The sequence below is a fragment of the Stegostoma tigrinum genome, unplaced genomic scaffold (assembly GCF_030684315.1).
Source record: "Stegostoma tigrinum isolate sSteTig4 unplaced genomic scaffold, sSteTig4.hap1 scaffold_257, whole genome shotgun sequence".
NCBI classification, from domain to species: domain Eukaryota; kingdom Metazoa; phylum Chordata; class Chondrichthyes; order Orectolobiformes; family Stegostomatidae; genus Stegostoma; species Stegostoma tigrinum.
In genome coordinates this window covers 200,785-221,301 of record NW_026728190.1, presented here as the reverse complement: position 1 = coordinate 221,301, position 20,517 = coordinate 200,785, and the positions used below count along the sequence as shown (strand labels likewise).

The following is a 20,517-nucleotide window of genomic DNA, read 5'->3' as shown; positions in this document are numbered from 1 at the left end:
GCGGGTCGGGGCCGCGGGGGACGGTCCCCGTGAGCGGGTCGGGGCCGCGGGGGACGGTCCCCGTGAGCGGGTCGGGGCCGCGGGGGACGGTCCCCGTGAGCGGGTCGGGGCCGCGGGGGACGGTCCCCGTGAGCGGGTCGGGGCCGCGGGGGACGGTCCCCGTGAGCGGGTCGGGGCCGCGGGGGACGGTCCCCGTGAGCGGGTCGGGGCCGCGGGGGACGGTCCCCGTGAGCGGGTCGGGGCCGCGGGGGACGGTCCCCGTGAGCGGGTCGGGGCCGCGGGGGACGGTCCCCGTGAGCGGGTCGGGGCCGCGGGGGACGGTCCCCGTGAGCGGGTCGGGGCCGCGGGGGACGGTCCCCGTGAGCGGGTCGGGGCCGCGGGGGACGGTCCCCGTGAGCGGGTCGGGGCCGCGGGGGACGGTCCCCGTGAGCGGGTCGGGGCCGCGGGGGCCGGTCCCCGTGAGCGGGTCGGGGCCGCGGGGGCCGGTCCCCGTGAGCGGGTCGGGGCCGCGGGGGCCGGTCCCCGTGAGCGGGTCGGGGCCGCGGGGGACGGTCCCCGTGAGCGGGTCGGGGCCGCGGGGGACGGTCCCCGTGAGCGGGTCGGGGCCGCGGGGGACGGTCCCCGTGAGCGGGTCGGGGCCGCGGGGGCCGGTCCCCGTGAGCGGGTCGGGGCCGCGGGGGACGGTCCCCGTGAGCGGGTCGGGGCCGCGGGGGCCGGTCCCCGTGAGCGGGTCGGGGCCGCGGGGGCCGGTCCCCGTGAGCGGGTCGGGGCCGCGGGGGACGGTCCCCGTGAGCGGGTCGGGGCCGCGGGGGACGGTCCCCGTGAGCGGGTCAGGGCCGCGGGGGACGGTCCCCGTGAGCGGGTCAGGGCCGCGGGGGACGGTCCCCGTGAGCGGGTCAGGGCCGCGGGGGACGGTCCCCGTGAGCGGGTCAGGGCCGCGGGGGACGGTCCCCGTGAGCGGGTCAGGGCTGCGGGGGACAGTCCCCGTGAGCAGGTCAGGGGTGTGGTGGCAATTAGCTGTCAGGGGGTCAGGGCTGCGGGGGCCAGTGCCTTTGAGCGGGACAGGGCTGCGGTGTCAAATGGCTCTGAGCGGGTCAGGGCTGCGGTGTCAAATAGCTGTCAGCCGGACAGGGCTGCGGGCGACGGTCCCTGTCAGCGGGTCAGGGGGTCCGGGTGCGGGGGCAAGATCCTGTGAGCGGTTCAGGGCTGCGGTGGCAAATAGCTGGGCGCGGGTCAGGGGTGCGGGGGAGCCGGTCCCCGTGAGCGGGACAGGGCTGCGGGGGCCGGTCCCCGTGAGCGGGTCAGGGCTGCGGGGGCCGGTCCCCGTGAGCGGGTCAGGGCTGCGGGGGCCGGTCCCCGTGAGCGGGTCAGGGCTGCGGGGGCCGGTCCCCCTGAGCGGGTCAGGGCTGCGGGGGCCGGTCCCCCTGAGCGGGTCAGGGCTGCGGGGGCCGGTCCCCCTGAGCGGGTCAGGGCTGCGGGGGCCGGTCCCCCTGAGCGGGTCAGGGCTGCGGGGGCCGGTCCCCCTGAGCGGGTCCGGGCTGCGGGGGCCGGTCCCCCTGAGCGGGTCAGGGCTGCGGGGGCCGGTCCCCCTGAGCGGGTCAGGGCTGCGGGGGCCGGTCCCCCTGAGCGGGTCAGGGCTGCGGGGGCCGGTCCCCCTGAGCGGGTCAGGGCTGCGGGGGCCGGTCCCCCTGAGCGGGTCAGGGCTGCGGGGGCCGGTCCCCCTGAGCGGGTCAGGGCTGCGGGGGCCGGTCCCCCTGAGCGGGTCAGGGCTGCGGGGGCCGGTCCCCTTGAGCGGGTCAGGGCTGCGGGGGCCGGTCCCCCTGAGCGGGTCAGGGCTGCGGGGGCCGGTCCCCCTGAGCGGGTCAGGGCTGCGGGGGCCGGTCCCCCTGAGCGGGTCAGGGCTGCGGGGGCCGGTCCCCCTGAGCGGGTCAGGGCTGCGGGGGCCGGTCCCCCTGAGCGGGTCAGGGCTGCGGGGGCCGGTCCCCCTGAGCGGGTCAGGGCTGCGGGGGCCGGTCCCCCTGAGCGGGTCAGGGCTGCGGGGGCCGGTCCCCCTGAGCGGGTCAGGGCTGCGGGGGCCGGTCCCCCTGAGCGGGTCAGGGCTGCGGGGGCCGGTCCCCCTGAGCGGGTCAGGGCTGCGGGGGCCGGTCCCCCTGAGCGGGTCAGGGCTGCGGGGGCCGGTCCCCGTGAGCGGGTCAGGGCTGCGGGGGCCGGTCCCCGTGAGCGGGTCAGGGCTGCGGGGGCCGGTCCCCGTGAGCGGGTCAGGGCTGCGGGGGCCAGTCCCTGTGAGCGGGAGAGGACTGCAGGGGCCCAGTCGTCAGCAGATGTACTCTCTGAGTAAGTACACTGTTTTGAAGGCGAGAGGTCCAATGATATCAGTTAAGCCCCCCTTGTTTTTGTATAGTGTACTTCTGACATATGCGCAAATGGACAACCTCACTCACCTGCAAAGCTGCAGAATGAATCATGCTGCAATATTTGTCAACTCTCAAATGAGCACTGATACGTTAGTAAATCTCACATCAATAAACTTACCTCTCAAGGTTCTCACCTTCTCGAACTGGTTGTACTAGTAAATAACTCAAGCGAGGATGTTGGGCAAAGTGTTTCTTTGATCTGAACTTATTTTTCAGCACCTTGCTGAAATCACGCACATCTTCACCTGATGTTGTCTAAAAATGTAAAATAAATCAAATTTAGTTAAGAATTAATAATGAACCAATCTACTCAACTCACTCTATAATCCACGCTTTCCCTGCTAAATGTCTTTGAAGATGTAAAATTAAAGAGTCTGCAATTCTGAGGGAAAAAGTCGCTATCTTTCTGTAAGATTATGATAAAGGTTAGATATGTCTGAATGTGAGTTTCGAACAATTAAGCTTGAGTTTCATACAGTCGTACAGCATGAAAAAAGATCCTTTGGTCCAACCAGTCTATGCTGATCACAATCCCAAACTGAACTAGATACACCTGCCTGTGCTTGGCCCATATCTCTCCAAAGATTTCTATCATCTTTCTATCTTCTGGCTACAACATCACCTCAACAGAATTCTCCATCTTGTGGTCAAATACTAAAACTATACAATTAACTCATTTCAAATGATACACAGATCCAGGATTCACATTAGTGGCCTTTCTGGTTGAATTGCTAATTATTTTAACAATAGTGCATTTTTTGTCCAATTATGCCATGTATAATTACTGATCCAAAATTCATCTCATTGGGTTTTTTTTTTGGTTTTTTGTATTGAGTCGAAGATGAGATCAATACATTGGTGAGAAATTATCTTGGTTTGCAGATTCAAAGTCACTATAGTCCCAGACGGGACCACAGGACTGCTCTCACAGTGGACAGAGAGATAACTGGAGGTGGTTTAAATTGAAGGTTGCCACACCTCAGATGAGGAGACAGGTTGAGAAGGAGACTCCTTCATTGTAACTTCAGACACTGTAGTATTCCATGCTGTTGGTATCATTCTGAATTACAAACCAGCCAACTGAGCTAACTGGCTCCCAGGCAAAATATACAATCAGTTTGGATAGATATGAACACCAAAGGAAAGTCGTCACAGCTGTGACAGTTTCAGATTCATGCATCCCCTGACAGAAGATACAGTCCAGGAAAGCATACAGTCTATAGACCAAGAGGAAATCGGATCTTGGAAGAAAGATGTTACAATAAACTGTGAATCCAATTGGCACAGGTAGCATGGAGGATTCTTTTTATATTCACGGGATGTGGATGTTGCTGGCTGAGCCCAATTATGAGGAACGGATGGCTGGAGGGATGGAGGGAGGAACGGATGGCTGGAGGAGGCGGGTAAAGGAGCAGGACGGGGGGGGGGGGGGGAAGGAGCAGGATGGGGGGGGAAAGGAGCAGGGGGGGAAGGAGCGGGGGGGGGAAGGAGCAGGACGGGGGGGGGGAAGGAGCAGGACGGGGGGGGGGAAGGAGCAGGATGGGGGGGGAAAGGAGCGGGGGGGAAGGAGCGGGGGGGGGAAGGAGCGGGGGGGGGGGAAGGAGCGGGGGGGGGGGGAAGGAGCGGGGGGGGGGGGAAGGAGCGGGGGGGGGGAAGGAGCAGGACGGGGGGGGGGAAGGAGCAGGACGGGGGGGGGGGAAGGAGCAGGACGGGGGGGGGGGAAGGAGCAGGACGGGGGGGGGGGAAGGAGCAGGACGGGGGGGGGGAAGGAGCAGGGGGGGGGGGAAGGAGCAGGACGGGGGGGGGGAAGGAGCAGGACGGGGGGGGGGAAGGAGCAGGACGGGGGGGGGGGAAGGAGCAGGACGGGGGGGGGGGGGGAAGGAGCAGGACGGGGGGGGGGGGAAGGAGCAGGACGGGGGGGGGGGGAAGGAGCAGGACGGGGGGGGGGGGAAGGAGCAGGACGGGGGGGGGGAAGGAGCAGGACGGGGGGGGGAAGGAGCAGGACGGGGGGGGGGGAAGGAGCAGGACGGGGGGGGGGGAAGGAGCAGGACGGGGGGGGGGGAAGGAGCAGGACGGGGGGGGGGGAAGGAGCAGGACGGGGGGGGGGGGAAGGAGCAGGACGGGGGGGGGGGGGAAGGAGCAGGACGGGGGGGGGGGGAAGGAGCAGGACGGGGGGGGGGGGAAGGAGCAGGACGGGGGGGGGGGGAAGGAGCAGGACGGGGGGGGGGGGGAAGGAGCAGGACGGGGGGGGGGGGAAGGAGCAGGACGGGGGGGGGGGAAGGAGCAGGACGGGGGGGGGGGGGGAAGGAGCAGGACGGGGGGGGGGGAAGGAGCAGGACGGGGGGGGGGAAGGAGCAGGACGGGGGGGGGGAAGGAGCAGGACGGGGGGGGGAAGGAGCAGGACGGGGGGGGAAGGAGCAGGACGGGGGGGGGGAAGGAGCAGGACGGGGGGGGGGGGGAGCAGGACGGGGGGGGGAGCAGGACGGGGGGGGGGAGCAGGACGGGGGGGGGGGAAGGAGCAGGACGGGGTGGGGGGGGAAGGAGCAGGACGGGGTGGGGGGGGGAAGGAGCAGGACAGGGTGGGGGGGGAAGGAGCAGGACGGGGTGGGGGGGGGGGAAGGAGCAGGACGGGGTGGGGGGGGGGGAAGGAGCAGGACGGGGTGGGGGGGGGGAAGGAGCAGGACGGGGTGGGGGGGGGAAGGAGCAGGACGGGGTGGGGGGGGGAAGGAGCAGGACGGGGTGGGGGGGGGAAGGAGCAGGACGGGGTGGGGGGGGAAGGAGCAGGACGGGGTGGGGGGGGGAAGGAGCAGGACGGGGTGGGGGGGGGAAGGAGCAGGACGGGGTGGGGGGGGGAAGGAGCAGGACGGGGTGGGGGGGGGAAGGAGCAGGACGGGGTGGGGGGGGAAGGAGCAGGACGGGGTGGGGGGGGGAAGGAGCAGGACGGGGTGGGGGGGGGGAAGGGAGATGAACACAGCAGACAGGATGATATCACCTCTACACCCAGAATATTCAGACCCCTCAGAAGCGATTCTCCCTGCGACTCCTGAAACAGACTCTCGCAGCCACGCGCCGGCACCTCCACACACTGCAATCCAGCCTGCCCCAGCTCAGAGCCTCCCTCTCCCAGACCTGCACATGACCCCTGCTGTTTTTTATCCTCCGCAGGATCCACAGACTGAACACCCAGTTCCACTCAGCTTTACTGGACACCAAAAATCCTAAGTACAACCAACTGACGGGCCCCTGCCACCCACAAGAGGATTCCTGCGCCTCCCAAATCCCGAGTCTGTACCTGCGCCGCCGCCATTGACCATGAAAACACGGCCGGAGACCCCACCGATGACGTCACATCCACCTCCGCCGGCCACACCACTTCCGGGATAACAAAATGTGAGGCTGGATGAACACAGCAGGCCAAGCAGCATCTCAGGAGCACAAAAGCCGACGCTTCGGGCCCAGACCCTTCACCTCTCTGGTGAAGGGTCTGGGCCCGAAGCGTCGGCTTTTGTGCTCCTGAGATGCTGCTTGGCCTGCTGTGTTCATCCAGCCTCACATTTTGTTATCTTGGAATCTCCAGCATCTGCAGTTCCCATTATCTCTCACACCACTTCCGGAACCGCTGCTGCAGTCACCACCTCCACTTCCAGGTACAACACCTCACGCACCACCCTCACCGCAGCTGCTGCCGCCCACCCCGATCCTCCAACCGCCGACGGAACCCCGCCCACGTCAAACGGAACCCCGCCCACGGCCGACAGAACCCCGCCCACGGCCGACGGAACCCCGCCCACGGCCGACGACCTCATCGCTCCGCCCACAGCCTCCACAGCCAGCAACCCCAGAGGAGCCAGCCACACCCGGCCCTGCCGCATGTTCACCTTCACCCAGAGCTCCCACTGACTGAGGACGAACGGTCAGTCCTCAGTCAGGGGCTCACCTTTGTCCCCCTACAACCACACATCAACCAATACCAGTCACGATTGGACATAGAGCAGTTTTTCCACCGTCTTCGCCTCCACGCCTACTTCTTCAACCGGGAGCCTCACCCTCCCTCCACTGACCCCTTCACCCTCTTCCAACACAAGTCCTCCTCCTGGACACCACCCCCAGGCCTCCTAACCTCCCTCGCCCTCTTCATCTCCAACTGCCGTCGAGACATTAACCGCCTCAACCTCTCCACCCCTCTCACCCACTCCAACCTCTCCCCTGCAGAACAGGCAGCCCTCCGCTCCAACCCCAACCTCACCATCAAACCCGCAGACAAGGGTGGCGCAGTGGTAGTATGGCGCACTGACCTCTACATCGCCGAGGGCAGACGCCAACTCTCTGACACCACCTACTACCGCCCCCTCGATCATGACCCCACACCCGAGCACCAAACCATCATCTCCAACACCGTTCATGACCTCATCACCTCAGGGGACCTCCCACCCACCGCCTCCAACCTCACTGTTCCCCAACCCCGCATGGCCCGTTTCTATCTCCCTCCCAACATCCACAAACCTGCCTGCCCTGGTCGACCCATCGTCTCAGCCTGTTCCTGCCCCACCGAACTCATCTCCAACTATCTGGACTCCATTTTCTCCCCTGTGGTCCAGGAACACCCTACCTACGTCCGTGACACCACCCACTCCCTCCACCTCCTCCAGGACTTCCAATTCCCTGGCCCCCAACACCTCATCTTCACCATGGACGTCCAGTCCCTATACACCTGCATTCCGCATGCAGATGGCCTCCAGGCCCTCCGCTTCTTCCTGTCCCGCAGGCTCGACCAGTCCCCCTCCACCGACACCCTCATCCGCCTAGCCGAACTCGTCCTCAGCCTCAACAACTTCTCTTTTGACTCCTCCCACTTCCTACAGACAAAGGGGGTGGCCATGGGCACCCGCATGGGCCCCAGCTATGCCTGCCTCTTTGTAGGTTATGTGGAACAGTCCCTCTTCCGCACCTACACAGGCCCCGAACCACACCTCTTCCTCCGGTACATTGATGACTGTATCGGCGCCGCCTCTTGCTCCCCAGACAATCTCGAACAGTTCATCCACTTCACCAACACCTTCCACCCCAACCTTCAGTTCATCTGGGCCATCTCCAGCACATCCCTCACTTTCCTGGACCTCTCAGTCTCCATCTCAGGCAACCAACTTGTAACTGATGTCCATTTCAAGCCCACCGACTCCCACAGCGACCTAGAATACACCTCCTCCCACCCACCCTTCTGCAAAAATTCCATCCCATATTCCCAATTCCTCCGCCTCCGCCGCATCTGCTCCCACGATAAGACATTCCACTCCCGCACATCCCAGATGTCCAAGTTCTTCAAGGACCGCAACTTTCCCCCCACAGTCATCGAGAACGCCCTTGACCGCGTCTCCCGTATTTCCCGCAACACATCCCTCACACCCCGCCCCTGCCACAACCGCCCAAAGAGGATCCCCCTCGTTCTCACACACCACCCCACCAACCTCCGGATACAACGCATCATCCTCCTACACTTCCGCCATCTACAATCCGACCCCACCACCCAAGACATTTTTTCATCCCCACCCCTGTCTGCTTTCCGGAGAGACCACTCTCTCCGTGACTCCCTTGTTCGCTCCACACTGCCCTCCAACCCCACCACACCCGGCACCTTCCCCTGCAACCGCAGGAAATGCTACACTTGCCCCCACACCTCCTCCCTCACCCCTATCCCAGGCCCCAAGATGACATTCCACATTAAGGAGAGGTTCACCTGCACATCTGCCAATGTGGTATACTGCATCCACTGTACCCGGTGTGGCTTTCTCTACATTGGGGAAACCAAGCGGAGGCTTGGGGACCGCTTTGCAGAACATCTCCGCTCAGTTCGCAACAAACAACTGCACCTCCCAGTCGCAATCCATTTCCACTCCCCCTCCCATTCTTGAGATGACATGTCCATCATGGGCCTCCTGCAGTGCCACAATGATGCCACCCGAAGGTTGCAGGAACAGCAACTCATATTCCGCCTGGGAACCCTGCAGCCTAATGGTATCAATGTGGACTTCACCAGTTTCAAAATCTCCCCTTCCCTGCGTCCCTGATGCTGCTTGTCCTGCTGTGTTCATCCACATCAACACCTTGTTACCCCCCATTCTCCTTCGTTTGTGTTTTCTTGCTCTTCCTCCCTCCCTCTGATTCTCACCCCCTCTCTCACCTCTGCTGGCTCTAATTTCACTCCCTTGTCATGTTCCCTTATTTCCATCTTTCTGTCCCTTCTCTCTCTCTCTCCGCCCACAAACTCACTCTGGCTTTATTCACAGAGAATACAAGAGGAAAGGAAACCAAAGCACGCAGCGCCTTCGGCTGAGAGAGAAATGAAGAACTGCCGGAGATTTTCCAAACCCTGACACAGGGGTTGCCTCTCTCTCTCTTGACAGTCTCTGTGACTGTCCCATCAAACCCCACACCCATTCCCGTCCCATGGTGTCTCTCCACAAACCCACCTCCGGGTGGAAATGCAAACACAAGTTGCTGGAAATGCTCAGCATCTGTGAAGAAAAAGTCCCGAGGTCGCGTTTTGGGTGCGATGACCCTTTCCCTCCGAGCTCCGGCTGGAAATGCTCCAGCCTCTGAGACAGGGTCCCCTTGAGGTCGGAGAGCTGCGGCTCCATCTCGGCTGTTCGCTTGGCATCAGGAGCTCCCCTCAGCCCCTGGAAGGGGTATGATCACCCCCTAACCTTATACTGACAGTGGTTGTGTCCTTCCCTCATCCCCGGGAGCCCCTCCTGCCTTCTCACCTTGTCGCCGGGGTGCTATTCGACTAGGGAGGGCTGTGCGATAAAGAACCTACTTCCCACAGCAGCAGGGGGAGGGGGCATCCCTTCGCTCCTAAAACACCTCCTCCCATCCAATCTTGTGGCAATGGCTGTTCGGCTGCAGAAAGCAGCGCTGCCCGTGACCCCAAACCTCCCTACAACACCCCTCTCCTAATCCGACCCTTTTGCAGTAGCTGTCGGCCACTCAGTCACTGGGCTGTACAATAGTGACTCTCCCCATGTCCACTCACTTCCAGGACGGCTATCCTCCAACCCCGACCCCATCCCATCCGCCTCCTTCCCTTTACCATGTGGTACGAGAGCTGCAGGCTGGTTGGCTACGGAAACCCGCGCAAGGCTGAATAACAGACACCCTCCCAATGTCCCCAGCCTTCCCCTCACCCGGGGAGGGGAATTCTCACCCCCAAAACATCCATTCCCAACACCTCGCTTTGGGATAGGAGCGGCGCAGGATGTGAAACAGGGACCGTGCTCATGTCCCCAATCCTCCCTTCACCCCAAACCACCACCCCGCAGCTTACCTTGCAGTAGGAGATAGTTGTAGGCTGCTCAGCTACGGAAGGCGTCGCGGACCCGTGGCCGGGTGCTCGGGGAGCGCGGGCTCGGTGCCAGGCAGCTGTGCCCAGGTGCCGGGCGAAGAGGCCTTCTCCCACCTCGGATCCCCACTCCCAGCACAGGCGGTGCAGGGCCGAGCCACTGAGCAGCGAGCGCTCCAGCAGCCCGGATGCCTGCTCCCAGCCCGGTGGTCATGCTGGAGGCTGCTGGAGAACAGGAGGTTGTAGGGGTACGGGAGCGTGGTGCGATGATCCCCGCTGCCGAACAGCTGGGTCCTCAGAACCCTCCCGGGAAAAGGGATCCAGATAGCGGACTCGTCGCCGAGGGAGAGGGGGGGAAAGGCGTGAGTAGGAACAGGAGAGGAAGAGGATTTACTGAGAGGGAGAAAGAGACAGACTCTGTGTGTGTGTGTGTGTGTGTGTGTGTGTGTGTGTGTGTGTGTGTGTGTGTGTGTGTGTGTGTGTGTGTGAGAGAGAGAGAGAGGATTAGAAATGCAGTCTGATTGCGGATGGGTTGGGTTTAAATAGAGATTTTTAAACTTCGTTCAAAAAAACTCACAACGCTCCCTGCAGAGCGGGTGGAGAGGCTCGGATAGAGAGGAAGAGAGAGACGGGGGGCGGGGGAGAGGGGACAGAGAGAGGTTCACAGGGAGAGACGGAGAGACAGGGGAGAGAGAACGGCAGAAGCACAGACAGAGGGAGCCAGATACAAGACGAGAGATAGAGAGGGGCGCACACAGAGACCAAAGAGACAGAGTGAGAGAGGAGAGAGGAGAGAGACAGAAGTGCACAGCGAGGTGGCAGAGACAAGACGACAGAGAGAGACAGAGACATAGAGTGAGGCACACACAGAGAGATGGAGAGACAGAGATTGTGTGTGTGGCGGGGGGTGGGTTTGGAGAAAATGGGAGAGAGAGACACAGAGTCGTAGAGTTGTACAGCAGGGAAACAGACCCTTCAGTCCAACTCCTCCAGGCCGACCAGACACCGTAACTGACTAGTTCTGTTTGCCAGCCTGGAGCCCATATCCCTCCAGCCCCTTCCTATTCATGTGTCCCTGCAGGTGACTTCTAAATACTGTGAGTATTACAGCCTCTGTCACTCCTCTGGCAGTTCATGCCACACACAAACTACACTCGGGAGAACACGTTGGCGCCAAATCCCCCTCCCATCCTCTGAGAAAAGGAACCGGAAATGACATCACCAACCCAAGAAAACCGGAACACTGAAAGAGAAGGCGGGACCTAACTCCAGCGCTTCCCCGGATGCTCCCTGAAGATTTTACCCGGAATGGTGTCGAAACGTCTGCAAACTAACCTTCCAGCTCAGTGAGCAATCTGACATCCAGAACCTCAACCCTGAGCTACAAATCTTCTCAAAACTCGAGAATGCTTTGCCACTTGATTAACAGATGCATCCTTTTTTTTAAAAAAATAAACTTTTTTTGCTGGATGTATGACTGACTGACCAGCGTTTATTGTCCTTCCTTAACTGAGCCTTGGGAGCTCTGCAGACCAATGCGATCAACGTGGATTTCACAAGCATCAAAATCTCCCCTCCCACCACTGCATCCCAAAACCAGCCCAGCTCGTCCCCTAATCTGTTCTTCCTCTGACCGATCCCCTCCTCCCAGCTCAAGCCAAACCCCCATTCCCTACCTACTAACCTCTTCCCGCCCCCTTGACCTGTCCGTCCTCCCCAGACTGACCTAACCCCTCCCTACCTCCACACCCACACTCACCTCTACTGGCTTCATGTCCGCCCCTTTTACTTAAGACCAGAAGACATCGGAGTGGAAGTACGGCCATTCGGCCCATCAAATCCACTCCACCATTTAAATCATGGCTCAGGGGCATTTCAACTCCACTTCCCTGAACTCTCCCCGTTGCCCTTGATTCCTCGTGAGATCAAGAATTAGTCGATCTCTGCCTCGAAGGCATCCAACGTCCTGGCCCCGACTGCACTCCGTGGCAATGATTTCCACAAGCCCGCCACTCTCTGGCTTTACAAATGTCATCTCATTTCCGTTTGAAATTTACCCCCTCTAATTTTAAGGCAGTGCCCACGGGTCCTAGTCTCCCGGCCTCACGGAAACAACTTCCTAGCGTCCACCCCTTCCGAGGCAGACATTATGTTGTAAGTTTCTATTAGATCTCCCCTCAACCTTCTAAACTCTGATGAGTACAATCCCAGGATCCTTAGCCGTTCATCACACGTCAAACCTACCACTCCAGGGATCATCCGTGTGAATCTCCGCTGGACACGCTCCAGGGCTAGTATGTCCTTTCTGAGGTGTGGGGCTCAAAATTGGACACGGTATTCTAAATGGGGCCTAACTAGAGCTTTATAAAGCCTCAGAAGCACATCGCTGCTTTTATATTCCAACCCTCTTGCGATAAAGGACAACATTACATTCGCTTTCTTAATTACGGACTCTACCTGCAAGTTAACCTGGAGAGAATCCTGGACCAACACTTCTAGATTCCTTTGTACTTGAGCTTTACGAATTTTCTCACCATTTAGAAATTAGTCCATGCCCGTATTCTTTTTACCAAAGTGCAAAACCCCACATTTACTCACATTGAATTTCATCAGCCATTTCCTGGACCACTCTCCTAAACTGTCTAACTCTTTCTGCCGCCTCTCCACCTTCTCAGTACTACCTGCCTGTCTACCCATCTTCGTATCATCGGAAAACTTCGCCAGAATGACCCCGGTACCTTCATCCAGATCATCAATACGTAAGGTGAACAGCTGCGGCCCCGACACCGAAACCTGCGACACCAATCGTCACCGGTTGCCATGCCGAAAAACAGCCTTTTATCCCAACTCTCTGCCTTCTATCAGACAGCCAATCCTCAATCCAAGCCAGTAGCTCATCTTGAACACCATGGGCCCTCACCGTGCTCAGCGGCCTCCCGTGAGACACTTATGTAAGGCCTTTTGGAAGTCTAGATAGATAACATCCACTGGGTTTCCCTGGGCTAACATACTTGTTACCTCTTCAAAGAATTCTAACAGGTTTGGCAGGCACGACCTCCCCTTACTACATCCATGCTGACTTGTTCTAATCTGACCCTGCACTTCCAGGAATTTCAAAATCTCATCCTTGACAATGATTCAAGAATTTTATCAACTACCGAGGTCAGGTTAATCGGCCTGTAATTTTCCACCTTTTGCCTTGATCCTTTCTTAAACAAGGGGGTTACAACTGCAATTTTCCAATCATCTGGGACTTACCCTGACTCCAGGGACTTTTGAAAGATCACATCCAAAGCCTCTGCTATTTCCTCAGCCACCTTCCTCAGAACTCTAGGATGTAGCCCTTCGGGGCCAGGAGATTTAGCAATTTTTAGACCTTTTAGCTTTTCGAGCACTTTCTCTTTTGTAATGCCTACCATACTCAACTTTGCCCCCTGACTCTCCCTAAGTGTTGGCATACTACTCATGTCTTCCACTGTGAAGAGTGACGCAAAGTACGGATTAAGTCCTTCAGCTACTTCCTTATCTCCCATCACTAGCCTTCCAGCATCAATTTGGAGCGGCCCACTGTCTACTTTTGCCTCATGTTTGTTTCTTATGTATTGAAAGAAGCTTTCACTGTGATTTCTAATATGACTAGCTAGCCTACCTTCATATTTGATCCTCTCCTTCCTTATTGCTCGTCTGTCTCCTCTGCACCTATCTTCCCCTCTGTCCATCTTCAATCTGCCTTCCCCCTCTCCCTGTTTATTTCAGAACTGTCTCCTCCTCCCTCTTTTCTGATGAAGGGTCTCAGCCCGAAATGTCAGCTTTTGTGTTCCTGAGATGCGTGGAGGACATTCATCAGGATGTTCTGAGGGGGGTGAAGCATTTGAACTCGATGGACAGTCTGGATAAGTTTGAGATAACAGGAACTGTCAATGCTGGAGTCTGAGATAACACAGCGTGGAGCTGGAGGAACACTGCAGGCCAGGCAGCATCACTGTTTTATCTGGATAAGGTTGGCTTGTTTTCTTCCGAATAGAGAAGGTTGAAGAAGGTCCTGAAAAAATGGTCTGCATTCTGATGGGTCTAGGCGAGGGAAGCAGAATGACCATTCATGGGGTGGGAGGTTGGGGGGGGGAAAGCTGGGGGGAAGAGATACATACATTTAAGCTAAAAGGCTCAGAAGTTCCTACTATCTCTTGAGGAAGCTTACTTGTTTTTGCACCCAAACTGTGGTGAGAATGTGGAACGCACCGACTGTGTGGGTGGTAGAGGCAGAAAGCATGATAACATTTTACAAGTCTTTGATTGGGCATTTGCGATGCCAAGGCATACAAGGCTCTGGGTCGAGTGCTGGGAACTGTGATGAGAATAGTTCGGGACTTGCATCTTGTGAGGGCACATACAATTTGCTGAAGGGTCTGTTCCATTGCCATAGCACTCTATTATGCTGTCCCTCAATGATCCTATGACAAGTAAGTGAAGGTTTACAGAAACAGGTACTTTTCAAGGACAATGCCAAGAGGAAAAGTGATGCGCAGGCAAAGTGCATGTAAGAATTTAACCAAGGATTAACACCATTGAAGAACTGGAATTTGTGCCAATGCACCAAACCTGCAGATGAAAATGCAGTGTCCAGTTTGATTGCAAACTGCAACAACCACCAGTTAGTAACATGATCCATGGAAATATCTGAATGCCTGTTGTTGTGATCTCAAGCATTTACCTGCGTCGAGTGAAATCCACCACCATAGTTCTGTTGCATCGTTAGCCACCTCGCAATCGGTGTTGCATAGTCAATATCATTCCTTGACAATGCTTGAAGCAAGGCATAAGCAGTGGTTTCCACAGTCATCGCAAAAGCCTGTGCTGCTTCAATTGGATACGGCTTCTCGTCCTCCAACAATGGAGGCTTTCCAGGAACCAACATCAGAATCTGTCATTTGTTAAAGGGATTAGCTGAGAATAAAGTTTACATCATATAGATTTTTGTTTGCATTTCACCAACACAACAATGGTTTTGCTGGTCAAGATCCAGCATTATCTCACCACTGATGTCTATAACATTCTCCATATTTCCCGCTCAGTGATGGGTCCTTTTGTTTGGGAAAAATAGGCACCTTCGAATGCAAATGAATCAAGATGAGCTTTAGTTTCTCATCAGGCTACATGGCAGTTATTACAAGATGTCAGGAACAAAAGGTGAAGGAGCAGATGAAACCATTCACCAGTCTGGATAATCTTCTTGCCCTCATCCTGAGGAGGCATCACAGATCTTAACTTACACGCAATTCAAATTATTTCATGCAATGACAAGACTGAATGTTCCGGACACTGCAAATGCCATGGCACCTGGCAGCATCCCACAAACTGTATTGGAACAATGTGCCCCAAGGTCACCACACCAACAGTAAATGTTTTCCAGTACATTTTTAAACACTTGCAACACTCACATTTCATCGAAAGATGACCTATCACGCAATCGGCAGACAAATTGTCCTGACCAATTATGACCTCAATGTATTCTCAATCATCAGCAAAGTAATGCAACATCTGGATGACAGTGCTGTCAAACAGCTGCACACTTAGGCTCAGTTTACTTTTCGTCATGCCACACTTCTCGTAACCTCTTTCAGGATTTACCACAAATATGATCAGAGATCCTGAGCTTGAAAGGGAAGGAAAGTGCAATCTGTCATTTCCACCAAGGCAACTTCTGATTGAATGTGGTGTTAAGCAGAGGAATAGAAAATTGAGTCAGTGGCATTCACTGGATACCTGCACTGGTTGAAGTCATGTCTTCATTTGAACTAAAGTGGAGACATGAACGTTCATTGAATATTGTCCAGGTGTCCAGCAGAATTCATGACTTTTCCAACAGTGAAGTCAACGATGAGAAAATACAGTGAGACTTGGACAACGATCAGGCTTGGCCTGATAAAGGATCAGTAACATTTGCACCATACAAGTGCTAAGCAGCAATCAGCTCCAACAAGAGAGAATATGACCATATCACAAAATCCCATGTCCTTACCCTCACATCATCCTTACATTTTTTTTAAATGTGCAAGTGTTATCCAAGCCATGCAGGGCAATGGGCCAGGTGTTGGAAATGAGGTCAGAAAAATTCAGTGCTTGTCTTTGACTCTCACAGAATCCGTGAGCTTAAGAATTTAATTCTCCTGTACTGTAGACAACTGAGGTGCTTGGCTATCCACTTAATCAAGGTTAACACTGATCTAAAACTAAACTGGAACGGTTATATAATCAGCAGCAGCCAGGTCCGTGGTACAAACCGTCCTGCTGTGGGACAGGGTCAGGCAAATCCAAGTGAGTGATCGTGGTTGGAGACTCATTCGTTGGGGGCATAGTTTCTGTAGCCACATTTGAGATACCAGGGCTGTGTGTTGCTTCCCTGGTGCAAAGGTCAAGGACATCTCTGAGTGGTTGCAAGAAATTCTTAAGGGGGAGGGTGAGCAGCCAGAGGCCATTGTGCACATTGGTACCAATGACGTAGGTAGAAAGAGGGATGAGACCCTGCGGACTGTGTACAAGGAGTTAGCAAAGAGGCTGAAAGGCAGGACCTAGAGGGTAATAATTTATGGGTTGCCATGAGTGCCACATGTTCGTGAGTTAAGTCAGAGAAAGATAGGTGAGATGAATGCATTGGTGAAGGAGCTGGTACTGGGGGCAGGCTTTCAGGTTCATGGATAATTGCAACCGCTTCTTGGGCAAGGGGTGACCTGTGTAAGAGGGATGGGTTGCACCTAAACTGAACGGGAACAAATACCCTCACAGGGAGGTTTGCTAGTGCTACTTGGGAGGATTTAAAGACTGGCAGGCAGCTGGGAACCAGAGCAGCAGGTCAGCAAGCAGATGAATTGATGGCAGGTACATGCTAGGACCAATAAATCAGAAAAGAATGGCAGTCAGAGACAGGTACATGAACATGATGGCACAAACAAGCTGAAGTATGTTTATTTCACTGCAAGGAGTATTACAGGTAAGGCAGATGAGCTTAGAGCCTGGATCCGTACATGGGACTCTGATCTTGAGGCCATTACAGAGGCTTGGTTGAGACAGAGACCGGACTGGGTGCTCAATGTTCCAGGGTTTCATTGCTTTAGACAAGATAGAGGGGAAGATAAAAGAAGGAGGTGCACTCCTAACCTGTGGGAAATGTTCCATCTGTACCTAGAAAGGACATTCTGGAGGGCTTGCCCACTGAGGCAATAGAGGTAGCGTTCAAAAATAAGATAGACACAATCACTCTGATCAGATTAAACTAATAGCCAGCTCCCCTGTTGCCACTGACACACTGAGGAACAAATATGTAGGCAGCTTTTGAAACGATGCAATAAGTCAGAGTTGTCACAGTCAGTGAATTTAACCTCCCCGGTATTGACTGGGACTCCCTTACAACAAGAGTTTAAATGAGGCTGAATTTGTTAAGTCTATCCAAGAGAGTTTCTTGACACAGTATGTGGATAGAAGATGGGCCATACTGGACTTTGTCCTGGTCAGGTAACTGGTGAGAAGGGTGGGAAAGCATGTTGGAAATAGTGATCACAACTCCTTAAATTTTCAGATTGCTATGAAGAAGTATAAGTCAGGACCTTGGGGGAGAGTAAATTATATCAATTTTAGGTAGGAGCTGGGGAGTGTTAATTGGGGGGAGCTGTCACATTTGCCATATGGGAATTGTTTAAAGGCCTGCTTATGAGTTTAGGATCAGGAACGAGGAAGGACAAGGATGGCAAGGTAAAGGACCCTTGGATAATTGGGGAGGTTGTGAAGTGAGTCAAAAGGGAAAAACAAAAATATGTCAGGTTTAGGAAGCTAAAATCGAACAGGGCCGACATAAAGAAAGCAGAAAAAGAAAGGTGATGAAATGACCTTGGCAAGGAGGGTTGAAGGAAATCCCAAGGCATTCTGTGCATACATCTAAAATAAGGGGATAAATAGCAAGAAGGTACGACCATTCAGGATAAAGGAGGGAACTTGTGTTTGGAAGCAGAGGATGTGGGCAAGATCCTAAATGAGTACCGGGCATCACTATTCACTCAGGCGAAGGGTGTGGAGGATAGTGGGATTTGTGTGGAGCATGCTCATATGATAACAGCATTTTGAAATCAAGAAAGAGCATTAAGGTGGATAAGTCCTCAGGACCCAATGGTATCTCCTCAAGGTTTTTGAGCGAGGTGAGAGCGGAGATTGTCAGGGCATTCAGCAATATCTTTGTATCCTTGGTAGCCACTGGAGGGGTACTGGAGGATTAGCAAGTTGCTAAATGTTCTTCTTCTGTTCAAAAAGGGAAATAGGGTCAATCCAGGAAACTCTCGACGAGCAAGTTTCTCATCGTTCATTGGAAGCTATTGGAGAGAATTCTTAGGGATTGTATTTATCTGTATTTGGAACCGCATGGCCTAATTAGGGACAGTCAGCATGGCTTTGTGCAGGGCAGGTCATGTCTTACTAACTTGACTGAATTTTTTGAGGAGGTGACGAATGTGATCAATGAAGGTAGAGCAGTGGATATTGTTTTCATGGATTTTAGCAATACTTTCAACAAGGTGCCTCATGATAGGATCATCCAGAAAATTAAGATGCACCGAGTCCATGGTGGCTTGGATGCTTGGATTCACAACTGGCTTGCCCAGAGAAGACAGAGGCAAGAGGTGGAATGGTGCTTTTCAGGCTGTAGATCCACGACGATTGGTGTTCCGCAGGGATCTGTGCTGGGACCTCTGCTGTTTGTGGTCTATACAAAATGACTGAGGTGAAAATATAGATGGATGGGTTTGCAAGTTTGCAGACAATAGAATGATTGGGAAAATCGTGATGAGTGTAGACGTCATAAAAGGATACAGGTCAGTTGCAGAAACGGCAAGTGGATTTTAATCCATTAAATGTGAGATGCTCCACTTTGGGAAATCAACTATTACGGAAAAATATACAGTTAATGGCACCCCTCAGTGCAGACACCCTCAGTGCAGAATTGTTAAGGTGGGGATGCAGGTGCACTCAATCTGTTCATTGAGAACTGTCGACGTGATATCACCTCAATTTCTCTGTTCCCTGCACCAAACCCAACCTACGTCCTGCCCAACTGACTGCCCTCCATGCACTCATATCTCACCCTGACTTTGTTATTAAGCCTGCCGATAAGGTGGTGCTGTTGTGGTCTGGTGAACTGAAGTCTACCTTGCAGAGGCTGAGCGCCAGCTCTCAGATACCTCCTCCGACTTCTCCTGGACCGGGACCGCACCGGGCCATTGTATCTACTACAGTAACTGATCTTGGTCTATCCGGTGATCTTCCCCCTCTGTTTCCAAGCTGAAAGGCCACAGCTCCCCACAGGTTGCTCCTACGTCCCCCTTAAAATCCACAAATGAGACTGTCCTGGCAGACCCATTGTTTCAGCCTGATCCTGCCCCACAGAACTCATCTCTTCCGACCTTGACTCAATCTTCTGTCCCCTGGTCCAAGCACTGCCCACGTACATCCAGAAATACTCTGACATTTTACGCAGTTTTAAAAACATCAGTTTGCCGGTTCCAGCTGCGTCCTCTTTACCATGAACGTGTAATTCCTTTACAAATCCATTCCCCACCAGGAGGTTCTTAGGGCTGTCCTCTTCTTCTTGGAGCAAAGACCTGAACATTCCCCTCCCACCACCACCCTCCTCCACTTGGTCGACCTCATCCTCACCCTCAACAACTTGTTGTTTAACTCCTCTCATTTCCTTCGGGTAAGAGGAGCAGCTCCGGGCACCTGCGTGGGCCCGAGTTAAACCTGTCTCTTCACGGGGTACGTGGGACATTCCCACCCACAACACTTTCTCCGATACATCAATGATATCATCCGGCTGCTTCTCTCTCTTGTCTGAAATTGGAAAACTTCATCAACTTCACCTCCAATTTCCATCCTGCCCTCACTTTCACCTGCTCTACCTCTGACTCCACCCTTCCCTTCCTCAACATTTCTGCTTCCATTCCTGGGGGTAGGCTTCGCACTAATATCCATTACAAACTCTCTGACTCTCACAGCTACCTGGTCTATATATTCTCACACCCCACTTTCTGTAAAGACTCCAACCTCTTCTCTCACTTCCTCCATCTCCATCGAACATGTTCTCATGAGGCCAACATCAACAAGGGAGCCTCCAAAATGTCCATCTTCTTCCTCAACTGAGGATTCTCCGGCTCCGTGGTCGACAGGGCCCTCAACTGTGTCCAACCCAGCACTTTTGCCCTCACCTTTTCTCTTCCCTCCCAAGATAGCAATAAGGTTCCACTTGACCTTACCTATCAACCCACATGCCCACATCCATACCAACCTCAGGCACCATTTCCACCACCACCAGCAGGATGCCGCCACCAGACACATATTTCCCTCCACTCCCTTATCCGCCTTAACCGGATCACCAGGAGGAAATGCAAGCAGACACAGGGAGAACGTGCAAACTTCGCACAGACAATTGCCCGAGGCTGCAGTGCGAACCACTGAGCCACCGTGCTGCCCAGAATCTTGGTGGTGTGGATGAGCAGAGAGATCTCGGTGTCCATGTGCGTAGATCCCTGAAAGTTGCCACGCAGATTGATAGGCTTGTTCAGAAGGCGTACGGCGTGTTAGGTTTTATTGGTACAGAGATTGAGTTTCGGAGCCATGAGGTCATGTTGCAGCTGTACAAAACACTGGTGCGGCCGCGCTTGGACTATTGCGTACAGTTCTGATGGCCACATTATCGGAAGGATTTGGAGGGGGTTTATTAGGATCTTG

At 55.3% G+C, this 20,517-nt stretch overlaps 1 protein-coding gene across 6 annotated transcripts in view; it reads right to left on the bottom strand.

Annotated features, from left to right (window-relative positions):
• LOC132208039 (utrophin-like) overlaps positions 1-20,517 on the bottom strand; it is a 233,824-nt gene that overhangs the window by 41,444 nt on the left and 171,863 nt on the right. For 4 of the 6 annotated variants that reach the window (XM_059643780.1, XM_059643783.1, XM_059643782.1 and 1 more), the window contains exons 1-2: positions 5,707-5,869; positions 2,549-2,669 (exon numbers count right to left, since the gene is read on the bottom strand). The exons of 1 other annotated variant lie outside the window; for it this stretch is intronic. In XM_059643780.1, the coding sequence (XP_059499763.1) occupies positions 2,549-2,669; positions 5,707-5,721 (136 nt within the window). In that variant the 5' untranslated portion in view covers positions 5,722-5,869. Of the gene's footprint in view, positions 1-2,532; positions 2,670-5,706; positions 5,870-6,046; positions 6,110-20,517 lie in introns of those variants that run through there. One more of the 6 variants, XR_009444154.1, reaches the window with a different exon arrangement.